The following is a 12,885-nucleotide window of genomic DNA, read 5'->3' as shown; positions in this document are numbered from 1 at the left end:
TCAAAATGAGAGTCTGAGTACTTGCACTGCAAAGGTGGACAGCAAAGGGGGCTCACCTATGTCCTCCAGATGTACGTTAGACTAAAATTGTTGGACTATGGACTAGGTTACCTGAAAGGCTGACTTCATTGCCTCGAGAAGGAATTAAGACCAACAAATGGCATCCAATGAATCTCGCCAGGCCTGATAATTATTAGCTTGGGGTGACACAGGGCTTTTTCACTGGTGGTACCAGGGTTATGGAATGCACTCCCTGCTGAAACATAAGGGGCACCATTTGCATTGGCATTCCACCAGCTTTTGAATACACATCTGTTAACATGCTCATTCCCTGAATCTCTCGACCCGAGTCTTCTGTTTTAATTACTGTGCTTTTTAAATGGGATTGCTTTATTGAATATTTTAATTATGGATGTTTATATTTATAATCTCATTTTTATATTCTGTAAACTACTTGGAAGGCTATTTTGGCATTAGGCGGTAAATAAATATATATATATTACAATCCCTATTATCCCCGCCCATTGGCCATGCTGGCTGGGGCTGATGAGAGCTGGAGTTCAACAACATCTGGAGGATCACAGATTAGGCACCTGGTATACAGCAGACTCAATCATTTACTGGGAATATGTGGGACAGGAGTCTATAACCCTTTTCTCTTATTTCTGCTGCTATTTGGCTACACATCTTAACATACATTGGAGGCTCCAGAGCACATCTAAATCCTGCTTGCTACTCATCTTCTTAGCTTATGGCATCTACCCAGCTCACTAGTCTGTCTTGTTTTGTAGTCTGTCTTTTGTTTTGTAGACAGATGTAACAGCAGCAATTCCATCAGAAATAGATAGGAAGCAGAGCTACTATACAGGCGGGCCCCGCTTATACGGCAGGTTCTGTTCCGGACCCCTGCCGTAAAGCAGAAATCGCTGTAAAGCAGAATCCCATTGAGTATAATGGGGCGCGTCACGCAAAATGCCGCAAAATGCAGCAAAAGCCCAAAATCAGCTTTAAAATGGGGAATGAAAGCCGCCGCATTAGCGGAACGCCGGTAAGTGAAGCACCGGTAAGCAGGGCCCTACTGTATTGCTTCTGCTGAGAAACCAGCTACCTTTAGATTGTCACCTAGTGGCAGCCATTCTAGCAGGCTTGTTATGACATGTTCTCTTGGGATCCCGAGTGTGTGAACTTGCCACCCACATGTCCCATGAAACACACCTCCTTGAGAGGAGGGGGATCTTTTGCTAGGGATAAAACAAGTGCTTTGCCCTGAAGTGTGCCTAAATGATGCATATATAACCCAAGAAATGCAGGTCCAAACCAGACTAAAGCAAAGCTTTCTTTTATTGAGAGAAAAGAGCAGAATAGTATTACAAAATTACTGGGTGCGTGGCAGCATTAATCATTAATATCCTCACCCATTCATGACTTTAAACTAAAGAGATTAAAGTATCCTCTTACTATAAAGAGTGACAGGTAGGACAGATTACCAATTCTAGGCCCAGGAGTGGGCAGCGGAATACAGCTGGAGTGATGTGTAAGAGCTCTGACCCGAAGTCAGGAAGGAATCTGTCTGCCTCAAGGCTTGGGCCGAGGCTCAGACTCCCTTCCTGGTTCTGTTCCTGCAGTCCTGCATTGAAAGCGCTGTTACATGTGCTGAAACTCAGACTGCCATTCGCCCCCCTTCCTAGATCCAAGCCTCTTTTTAAAAGAATTTTTCTCTCTCACCCCCCTGCAAAGGAGGGATCTGGGTATGAGGTGATTTTGTGTGTGTGTGTCTGTGTTTCTAGCTGACACTGAGAAACTCAGGCTACTTTCTAATGAACAATGGGATTATTCTGCTAGGCGTGAGGGAAATTTGCCAAGGAGAAGATAACAATTATTTCAGTTTCTCTTAGTTATTTTTGTTACTTCCAAAATGGCCTTGTTGTCCTTTACACCATACCTCAGGAACGCATAACCAGAAATACAAGGGGTTTGTGGGGTGGGAATTTTAGTCAGCAGGCTCCAGGGCCTTCAACCTTGTAACAGGCTATCTGAACTGCTTCCAGTTTAGCTTGGCCACCAGATGACATTATAACTGTAAATGTTAAGAACCGGCATCCAAGCCTGCTTTTTCCCTTCTCCCTCCCCATCCCTTTTTCCTTGTGTGCCATTACTAAACTTGAGAGCAAGGACTGTCTTAATACTGATTCTTGTAAGCTGCTCTGGGAGCCTTTTAAAGAGCAGGACAAAGATTTCCGAAGACAAGCATACATTTATGGGCTCAGAAATACATGTCTCAGGGCCTTGCAATATTTGCCTCAAGTACAGGCAAGCATTACAAGACCTTGAGATCTGTATTGGTAAGTTTGGAAATATGAAACTTGGTGACGTCACTAGTGGAGATCAGTATCATAATTTTGTGCAAATGGAGAGACAGCAAGGATGAAATTATAATCGAATGCAAGCAAAATACCCAGACTCCCCCAATTCTTCCCCATCTCAGATTAATATTTGAAATGAAGAAGACTCCCCCGTCATCCATTCAGTCCACAAACTACCTCCCTTTACCCTACATGGCCAACCCCAACCCTCTTCCCCTCCTAGAATGGCACTCCACCAGTGGCAATGACAAGCCACAGCAAAGAGGGAAAGGAGAGGGAGGGAGGTCTCTCCCCACTTTGGACCTATCATGCTACTGCCCAGCACACCAGGCTGCCAGTAGCCACTGGGAAATATAGTTTTCCTTAGGGCTACTGAAATATCCCTGACCCTCCCCCCTTTGAGATGATCTCTCCAGGGCAAGCCTACCTGGTGGTACCCACTTTACAATCTTTTCAGCGCCAGTGAAGGATCCCCTCCCGCCCAGCCCACTGGCTTGTTAGTTTTAGCAGCTTGGCGGTAAGCAAAGAATGAACTGGGCTTTTTTATGTTCTGGAGTTAATTGGTTTTTGCAGCTCTTATTTTAATTTTGTCCACTGAGGCTGTTACTTTTGGGTGGGGATTTTGTGTTTATTTAGATTGCGGCTCAACACCATCTTGTTGCTGGTGTTTGCTTTATGATGTTTTAATTTATGTATTTTAAATATTAGCATTGGTAGTACTGCATGTTGAGTTTTAACTGAGAGATGCTGCTTTAGGCAATGCATAACTTTAATAAATAATGATTATGATGCTGTCAGTAGCCCTGGGGAACACATGTTTCCCAGGGGGAACTGGTGGCCTGGCATGCTGCAAAACACAAGGGTGGGGTAGGGGAAAGCTTCCTCCCTCCACTCTCCCCATGGGAGTGCACACAAGTTAGCCTTGTAAGCAGATATGAAGGGAAGGAGGGGCTCACAAATTTGGATTGGCTTCGAAATGGGCCAATCTTTTCCTCCCCCAAACTGGGAAATCGCTCGGGTTATTTTAGCGCCAGCAAATCCAGTGTGATCTCACGGGTGGGAAAACTGGTCCATCCTTTAGCCACACTAAGAGGATACTTTATATATATTAACTTAATCAATTAATCACAGATTAAATATGTATGAAAGAATTTCAGTGTTGATGGTACCCTTCAACCATCCATGTACATCTTTTTATTTGCCAGGATGTTCAATATGATTTTCTGAAGACTCTCTAACTTCCATTTCCTTCTTTCCAGAAATATCGATCAACAAGATGTTATTTTTATTGAACCACCTTGGCAATTTAATGATGACACAGCGTAGTTTCACTGATCTTTTGCTATGAAATATGGGAACTATTAAAAAGGTGGCAAGCAAGCTGCACCCTCAGGGAACCCTAATCTGGTGCTCTCCAGATCTTTTGGCCTATGACACTCATCAACCCCAGCCAGTTGGTAATACAGTAGGGCCCCACTCATATGGCGGGTTAGATTCCAGACCCCCACCAAAAAGCGAAAATTGCCAAAAAAAATGGAAATTTTCCTTACTGTGAATTTCTATTTGTAGATAGGGCTGGAGGACATTCCTGGTTAGGGACGGCTCCTCCTACTGGTCGTGACAGGCAGGGTTTAGAAACTTCTTAGTCTCCTATCCAGGGGAAGGAGTTATCCCACCCTCCTGACCAAGCTGAGAAAGCAAGAACTTCTCAACCCCATCAACGCCAATCATGCACACGTTTATTAAGCAGATGCCTGTACAAAGTAGTGTGGTGTAGTGGTTAAGGTATTGGACTATGACCTGGGAGACCAGGGTTTGAATCCCCACATAGTCATGAAGCTCACTGGGTGACCTTGGGCCAGTCACTGCCTCTCAGCCTCATGAAAACCTTATTCATAGGGTCGCCATAAGTCGGAATCGACTTGAAGGCAGTACATTTACATTTTGTACAAAGTAGTAACTAGGAAAAGGTAATAACCAGAGACAAAAACAGACAACTGGAGAAAAACTTCACACAAAATGAGATACCCGCAGTACTAGACATTGTGTGAAAATGTAAGATGCTAGCAGAATGCCTCAAGCCCCCAATCCCTTGCTCCAGAAGGCCATAGCAGAGGAAGGAGAGGTGGGTGGAATGTCCTCCAGCCCTATCTACAAATAGAAATTCATGGTAGGAAAAATTTCCATTTTAGCTAGATAGGGCTGGAGGACATTCCTGATTAGGGATATAAGAAAGCAGTATCCACATCCCCAGGGTGGGCTTCCTCTGTGTGAAACTAGTGATTTAACACCTTCTGGAACACCTTGCTACCAAACATGGCGTCAGCTGGGGAATAGGAATCTATTTTATCATGTCTGATGAGGGTGTGCGGAGAGGCCCACGTGTCCCCTTACAGATGTCCATGATTGGAAAACCACCCTTGCATGATGCAGAGGCAGCCGCCCCTATTACAGAATGTGCTGTGATATCTGCTGTAGGGTCCTTACCCGATGCCTCACAGGTTTGAGCTATGGCCGCCCTTAACCAGCGAGAGATGGAAGAGGCAAACACCTTCTTTCCCTTAGAGTTCCCCAAGAAAGACACAAACAATGATTCGGGATGTCTAAACACCAGTGTGCAGCTCCTCTAACATCCAACAGGTGCCACCTACGCTCCTGAGTGCAGGAAGGAGATGGGCAGAAAGATGGCAAGTCCACCTCCTGAGACCTATAAAAAACGGATGTGATGGCCACCAAAATACTGTCGTATAAGTCAAGGTGTTCAGAAGGCAGGTGGCCATAGGGTCTAAGAGTGAGCTTGTTAGTGCCAACAAGATCCAGTTTAGGTTCCAGGCTGGAAACCTATGAACCGTCTGCAGAGAAACGAGAACCACCCCTTTAAGGAAACACTTAGAGCAAGTGGTATGAAGGCAACTGGGAACCCCCAGTCTAGAGAATATACTACTGAGGGAAGTTGCCTGGCACCTGAGGATAGCTGCACTAAACCTTTTGTCCAAACCTGAGTGTAAAAAACCTAGGAAAGCGTGACTGCTTCTGGACAATGGATCCACCAAGATTTTTGAGCACTAGCTCAAAAACACCCTCTAGGTGGGAGAGAAACCCCTATTGGAAGACTATTTACGTGAGGCCAATAATATATCCAGGACTTTCCCCGAAAAAACTTTGTCCCTCAACCCGATCTGCTCAGTCTCCAAGCTGTCCATCGTACACTCCATTAATTGGAGAGAAACAACTACCACTGTCGCTCCCTCTAAGCCATGTCTGGAATGGACACCCGAATTCTCACCTTTGCTGGAATGGGATCTTGGAATGGAAGCAAAAGCTACTGAAAGAACAGGGGGACGAACCTCAACAATCAGATTATACCGCGACACCCTCCTGCGATTAGGTCAGAAAGAGCATGCCCTGGTAGAGTTTGTTATTTATATGTCAAAATGGTTTGACCTTATTCAAAACTCTGAGGCAGAACCTTCTGCAGCTAGATGCAGCTTCTGACACTTGTTTGTGCTGGCAGACACTGACAATGTCATGTAGACCTGTGCAGCGCCAACTATCCCCATAATCAAACTTTGTTTAAAGGGACATAAAAGACTAGAAGGATAGGGGCTGCTTTTCCTCTTGATTAGATAATATAGAAACAAGCATTTTCTGCCCCCTGATTCTATTAACCCAATCCTCGGACAGGGATTATCTGTGAAAGAGAGGAATAAAGAAATTTATGTTACACATAAATGTAAGTGGACTGCCTTCAAGCCGATTCTGACTTATAGCGACCCCATGAACCCTTTGGTTGTGTTCATAGGGTTTCTGTGGTAAGCGCTACTCAGAGGTCGCCCACCACTGTCCTCCTCCGAGGCTGAGAGGCAGCAACCGGCCCAAGGTCGCCCAATGATCCCCATGGCCGTGTGGGGATGTGAACCATGGGCTCCCATGTCGCAGCCCAACACTCCACCCACTGTCCCACACTGGCTCTCATTGAAAACATACATTTTAATTAATACTGAACTGCCAAGGCTCATGAAGAAAAACCAGAATAGCCTCTGAGGTTGAAGGGGCCATTATGTGCAAGCCACATAATAGAAAACTGAGCTCTTCTGAAGCTGTGTATACCGTAAGCCAGTATACTGAAACCCTGACAACACAAAGGCATATGTAGCTTTTTCAACGTCTAGGGATAGCCTCATGAAACTAGAAAAAGAGTCAAGCCCATATTTCAGTTTCATCCACCAGGACACTTAACCACCATCTTCGGGGGAGGGGGGGCAGGTGCTCAGACTCCACAAGGATTCATGGAGATTCATGGAAATTGCCTTCATGTCGATTCCAACCCATGATGACCCCATGAATGATGACCCACTATTGTCTTCCTCTGAGGCTGGCAGGCAGTGACTGGCCCTACCCCACACTGGCTCTTCATAAGGCAATCTTCTGAATTTATTCCAAACTGCGGCTAGAGACGAGCCAACTGTTCTTGCAAATACTACCACATGTAAGGGTTGTAGGCCTTCTCCTGGGGGGAGGGGGTGTGATAACTTTTTGAATACTCAAGAAAAGCTTTGTGGGTTTTCCATTTATATACTTTCCAACTGTGGCTCCCTAGAGGAGTCAACGGGCTTCTCTGCTGTTGTCCCGGCAACGCTCCCTGGGCCTACCTTTTCAGGTCTGTAAGAGAGAGAATCAGCTCTCTAAATGTCTCAGCCCAGATTACTCATGTCCCTGTCTGTTCTGAGAAGAAAAATCGAACATTTCCACAGGATCTCTTCTCGATCGTCCCAGAGTGCAGGACATGGAATAATGGGCTCAAGTTGCAGGAAGCCAGATTTCGACTGGACATCAGAAAAACTTCCTAACTGTTAGAGCCATACAACAATGGAACCAATTACCTAGAGAGGTAGTGGGCTCTCCGACACTGGAGGCATTCAAGAGGCAGCTGGACAGCCATCTGTCGGGAATGCTTTGATTTGGATTCCTGCAATGTGCAGGGGGTTGGACTTGATGGCCTTGTAGGCCCCTTCCAACTCTACTATTCTATGATTCTATGAGGAACAAACCTGAAATACATAAGATTTCTTCCCAGATATTTCACCCCTTATGTTTCCAAGGGAACAGACATAGCCCTTGGAGGGAACAGACATAGCCAACCTGAAGGTTGACTAGGTTTAAGGGAGTCACTTTGTGTAACCCTTCCACATACAGGGAACACACTAGGTCTGCGGATGGCCACCATCTGACATGATCTATAACCTTTCTCCAGTGAGTACACTAGACATATCCAGAGCCCCACGCCTTGACCTAAGCACCTGGCATCAGGGCTAGAACACATGAAAGAGGGAATACCTTGTCACCTAAGCTTAGGCATCCCCAATCCTCCCAAAAATCTTGATAAGCACACTTGGTTCCAGCTGACAACCTCTGGGTAAAGGGGCCTCACATCAGCCATCAAGGCAGAAACCAGGGAAAGCTAGACCAATTCAAAAACATCATGAAGAGAACCCACTCAGCCCTCCAGACAGTACTGAAGGGGTGTAGGAAAATAAACCATCACTGTGGGCTGTTTGGCAGGAGCAGAAGGGAACATTTTTATGTCCTGTGGCCAGGAACTGGGACGAGGGCTAGGGTGCCACAGGCTGTTCCTTAATCTAGCAGAAAAACTGCCTGGCCAGAGCCAAGGAGCCAGGGATAAAATATCAGGTGCGGATTCCAATTCATCCCCTGAAAACCTAGAACAGAAGCAGCCTCAGATTTCTGGTTCCACAAGAACTGGGTACAAACTGCTGGAGGAGCTCAAAGGGTGAGATCCCACAAACTGGCTGCCAAAGGAAAATCTGTGGAATTTCCTCCAAATAGTAGCTCCGAGTATCCCTGGCTTGTATGTCTCCTTCATGAAGGATATCTTCGCCAAGGGGGAGGCCCCTTAATATCCTGGGAATATATATAACATCTAACCAGGATAGAGACTAGGATCCTTGCTGCAAACACGAAGTGCTTCTTTGCCTATTTAGTAGGCAGCTTTGATTTACATGGAAACTCCCATTCTGCGTCCCACACATCATCAAAAGCCTGAGGACAATAACCAGCTTCGCACCAGTCGAGGGAAAGCCTTTTTAGCTCCCGCTGAATTTGACTGGGCATGGGCATGAAGGGAGAAAGGCATGCAGAGTAAATTTCACTTATTCAGAGGCATTTCTTATCTGGACGTGACTTATAACCTGCAATGTTCTCTCTTCCCCAATGCCTGCCTCCCTCCCTCACCTGGCCCAGTCTCGTTGCACCAGGTCAAGTTCATGTTTCTGATTAAGTAGTAGCTAGGAAGAAGCGTCAGCAGAGCTGTGAACTCCGAGAAAGAGTGAAAAACGCTATATTAGTGAACAAGATGAAGCTGTAACAAATGGGCTTACTATAGGGAGGAAAATCCTGCAGTGAACATTAAGGCACCATGAAGCAGAACAAACCGCTTCAAGTGTGATTCAGAAAGAAAAGGCTTTGTCCAAAAGGAGCCTTCCCCACACCCTTATACATGAAAGAGCAGTCAAAGCAAGGAGAAAAGGCTGCTGGAAGTGCTATTTTGTGCATCCTGTGAAGACCTTAGTATAACTCCCCCCCCCCACATTTTCACTGAATTAAACTGCATTCATTTAGAGCAAGCAGGGGCTGCATAACCTTATGGAGAACTTTCTGGGGGCCATATGCCAGAGACCAGCAGGGCACAGAAACATTCCAGCTAGTACAGAAACACTCCAAGAGGGCATAGAGTGGGGCTGGTGAGGAAAGGCATGGCCTGGCAAGTGACCAAAGGGTCATGGGGGGCACATGTTGTGTCTGAGCAATAAAAATGTAATCATAACAACATCTGAGCATCCTGGGAACTGGAGTTTGTGAAGTGTGGCGAGAGTTGTTTGGAGACCCCTCTTCCCCTCACAGAACTACTATCCCCAAAGTTCCCTGGGAAGAGGGATTGCTTGTTAAACCACTCTGGGAACTGTAGCTCTGTGAGGGGAAGAGGGGTCTCCTAAGTGTTCTCAGCGCCCTTCAGAAACTACACTTCCCAGGGTTCCATGGAGAAAGCCGTGACAGTTTCAAGGGTTTTTAAAAAGTTTTTTAAAAAATGATTTATGCTTTTCCATGCAGACTCCACACAAGAGTGAGATGAAATTTAATCCATCCCTGTATTTATTTATTTATTAGATTTATATCCCACCCTTTTTCCCAGTAGGAGCCCAAGGCGGCAAACAAAAGCACTAAAAACACTTTAATGCATCATAGAAACAGACTTTAAACTATATTAAAACAAAATAACTATTAGAAACATATTAAAACAAAACATCTTCAAAAAAATGAAAAAAGCTTTAAAAACATCTATTGTTTAAAAAAGAAGATTTAAAAACACATTAAAACGCAATTCCAACACTGACGCAGACTGTGCAGAAACAAGACATGATGGATGGGACAGAATTGTCCATACCTATCTGAAGCCTCTGAGTTTGAAAAGGCCTGAAATTACAGGTGACACAGCCAGCAGGAAGCTTTATTGTGCTGCTTGTCACAAGGTAAAACACACCCCTCCAAAGGGAAGCCATTCAGGGTGCTTTTCAAGGCCCTTTGGAAAAGACAGATGTAAGAACTGGCTGGAACTTGAGAACATTCAGGACGGTCACAGAAGTCAGCTTGTCAGACATACATGTGGCATTTTAAAAATCTCAGGTTCCATCCTTAGCCTTCTTTATAGTTAAATTGGATATCAGAAGACTGTTCAAAATCCTGGTCAGTAACTGGGGGCCCTTTGGGGAAAGAGTGGGCCAATCCTATCCTACAAAGCTGACTGCCTGCAAGCCCTATTGCTACAACTACTGCTTCCTCTCCCCATAGGCTGAGGAGGGGTTCAGCTGGTGTCCTCTAGCAGGGCTGTTACTACCATGCAGTACGGCAAAGCCATGCATCTCAAGATGGAGGATAGAGGAAAGCAAGAACTTGTATCTTTGGGTTCCACTTCAAGTAGCAAAATGTCTTGGGGCATTAACAAACCATGGCTTGCTTTATAGTTTGCTGTTATGTCCAAACCTTGCTTAACTGTGTCCAAAATGTGCAAAACTGTGCCCAAAATGTCCCAGCCCTGCTTAACTGTGCTTTGGTTGCCCACCCCATCCCAGATGCTTGCCAAGTTACAAAGACACAAGAAAAGTGCAGCTGGAAAGCAAACCAAGCTTTGGAAAAATAAACCATGGCTTGCTTGTTTGTCTGTGAGATTATTTGTTGCTTATTGAACAAATGATAGTGTTATGTTTGAGCACAGCCAACACCTAATCCAATACATCCACCCATAAGAAGCCCCACACATGGTGCTATGGGCCTCACTCCACACTCCTTTCTTCCTGAAATATTTGCGACTGAATAATTCCCAGCTTACTGACTGCTTCCTAAATGTCTCACTGAAGTAACTTAAGCTTGATGTTGATACAATGCAATGGGAAATAAACAATGAAGATTGGAGCGACTTACCTGCCGCAGATGCACGTGTAGGAAGTGTGTCGCATGCCCCCACGAGTGTAGCAATAGTGTTGGAACAGGCTGCAAATCAAAGAAGCTGGAAATTAGTGATTTGTTTAGGACCAAACACAAAAGCAACAAACAATGCAATATTGCAACAAACCAGGACTTATTGATCTTCTGCTGCCCAGCTCAGTACATCAACCAATAACCTCATCACGAATTTTGAGCTCATTATGCACTTGTAGAAAATGGAAGAACAACTGGAAGAGGAATCAAAAAGAAAGTGCACTGAAGTTCCAGGGAGGAATAAATCCATTCCCTTAACCTTCCAAGTCTACCTGTCTCTGGAGCTAAACAATTAACAATTTAAGAAAGGATCAAAAGAGGAACTGAGATAGTAAAATCCTGGCTCTCATCCTAAAGCCAAATGTACCCTCTATGGTAGCAGAAATAATATTTCAAACAAAACTCTAGCTTTATATTAAAAAGAAAAAACACCAACACACTAGGATACTAAATAGTATGAACACTGAGAAAGAAGCATTCATACTGAAGAACCTGCGGTCACCCTGTGAAATTTGGAAGCATCACAGATTTAAAAGTTCAGCACAAAAAAACCAGAAGTAACACTATGAAAGGTCACATATGGAATCAGTTGCTGTTGTGCACTGTGATGGATATAGCATACATGGATTTTTAAAAATAGACATAATATAAAACAGAACTTTTATATCTGCCTGACGGTGTAACACAGCTGCCATATTTTCATCTTGCATTTGTTCCATCACTGAATTCTGAAATGTCATGCTTAGCCAACATAGTGCCCTCCAAAGGTTGTTGGACTACAGCTCCCATCATTGGTCATGCTGACTGGGCCTGATGGGAATTGTAGCCCAACAAAATCTGGAGGCAATCACTGGACTATCCCCAGATCTGCTTAGCTTTAGCAAGGTTGCTGCATCATGTGCCCTCAAGGCCATATCCTGCAACGTTTGTCTGAGTTACTAGCCCTCTTCATGCATTCAGAGAATGCATGGAGGGGGGCTGCTCAAACAGAACCCACCCTCAATGTAAATGTGTCTGCTGGCTGCGCTCCAACACATTTAGCAGCAGATGTGAAGGGCAGTGCTATTTGCTTAAGCTCCTCCAATCAGGGCTCCATTCACATGAAACTATGTGCAAGGGTAGCACTCCTTTCCAGGCCTGCTGTCAAACACACAGATGTTGGGGAAGAATGCCTGTAAGGATGTTCATCCTGGGGGGCAAGACTAGAGAGTGTAATCCCTCAACCACCACATGCATTCTCTGGAGTATATATCTGAATAGCACTGAGGGACTAAGTGGCTTACGCATCTGAACTGGTGACGCTAAACACATTGTGTTGTCTCCAATTCAGTTATACTCAGAGTAGACCCACTGAAATTAATGGATCTAAGTGAGTCGTGTTAATTAACTTCAGCGGGTCTACTCTGAGCTTTATTTAGTTGAATATAACCCAATGGCTTGCAAAGAAGCATCATTCTTCTGTAGAAAAGAAAAATGTATGTTAAAAGTAAAAATGATAAAATCAACATCTGTAACCATGTACATGTCTGGCTGGCTGGCTCTCATTTTTTAAAATGTTTTTTAAAATAAGAAAAGATGCTGCAGCGACCGGTACCTGGGAAGGGCCGTAGCTCAGTGGCACAGCATTTGCCCTCCATGCAGAAGGTCCCAGGTTCAAGCCATCTCCAGAGAGGGGTGGAGTAGCTAGATGTGCCAATGGGTCTGACTCAGGATAAGGCAGTTTCCTACGTTCCCATGTACTTCGCTTGAGGGCTGGATAGTACCCCCCTTTGTTATCCGCTGCTCCCTGGGTGATTCCTCCCACCCCCGGAGTAGAGCCCCAAACCTCAGCCCCAGCTGCAGCACTAACAAAAGGAATTGCACCCCCCATAAGCCCACACAATTTCCCCATTTTATTGCTCTAAAAACTGAGCTGTCTTGCCAGATCACTCTATAGCAGTCCTTAACTCTCCTCCAAAGGCTACTCCTT

General features: G+C 45.0%; 1 protein-coding gene across 5 annotated transcripts in view; it reads right to left on the bottom strand.

Moving 5' to 3' along the window:
• The window catches only part of PEPD (peptidase D), a 258,003-nt gene that overhangs the window by 74,778 nt on the left and 170,340 nt on the right, over positions 1-12,885 (bottom strand). For all 5 annotated transcript variants that reach the window (XM_061593983.1, XM_061593985.1, XM_061593981.1 and 2 more), the window contains one exon: positions 10,860-10,928. In XM_061593983.1, the coding sequence (XP_061449967.1) occupies positions 10,860-10,928 (69 nt within the window). The remainder of the gene's footprint in view (positions 1-10,859; positions 10,929-12,885) is intronic.

The sequence above is a fragment of the Rhineura floridana genome, chromosome 13, assembly GCF_030035675.1.
Source record: "Rhineura floridana isolate rRhiFlo1 chromosome 13, rRhiFlo1.hap2, whole genome shotgun sequence".
Lineage (NCBI taxonomy): Eukaryota > Metazoa > Chordata > Lepidosauria > Squamata > Rhineuridae > Rhineura > Rhineura floridana.
Note: the sequence above shows the minus strand (reverse complement) of the source record. Positions and strands in the feature narration are given on the sequence as shown.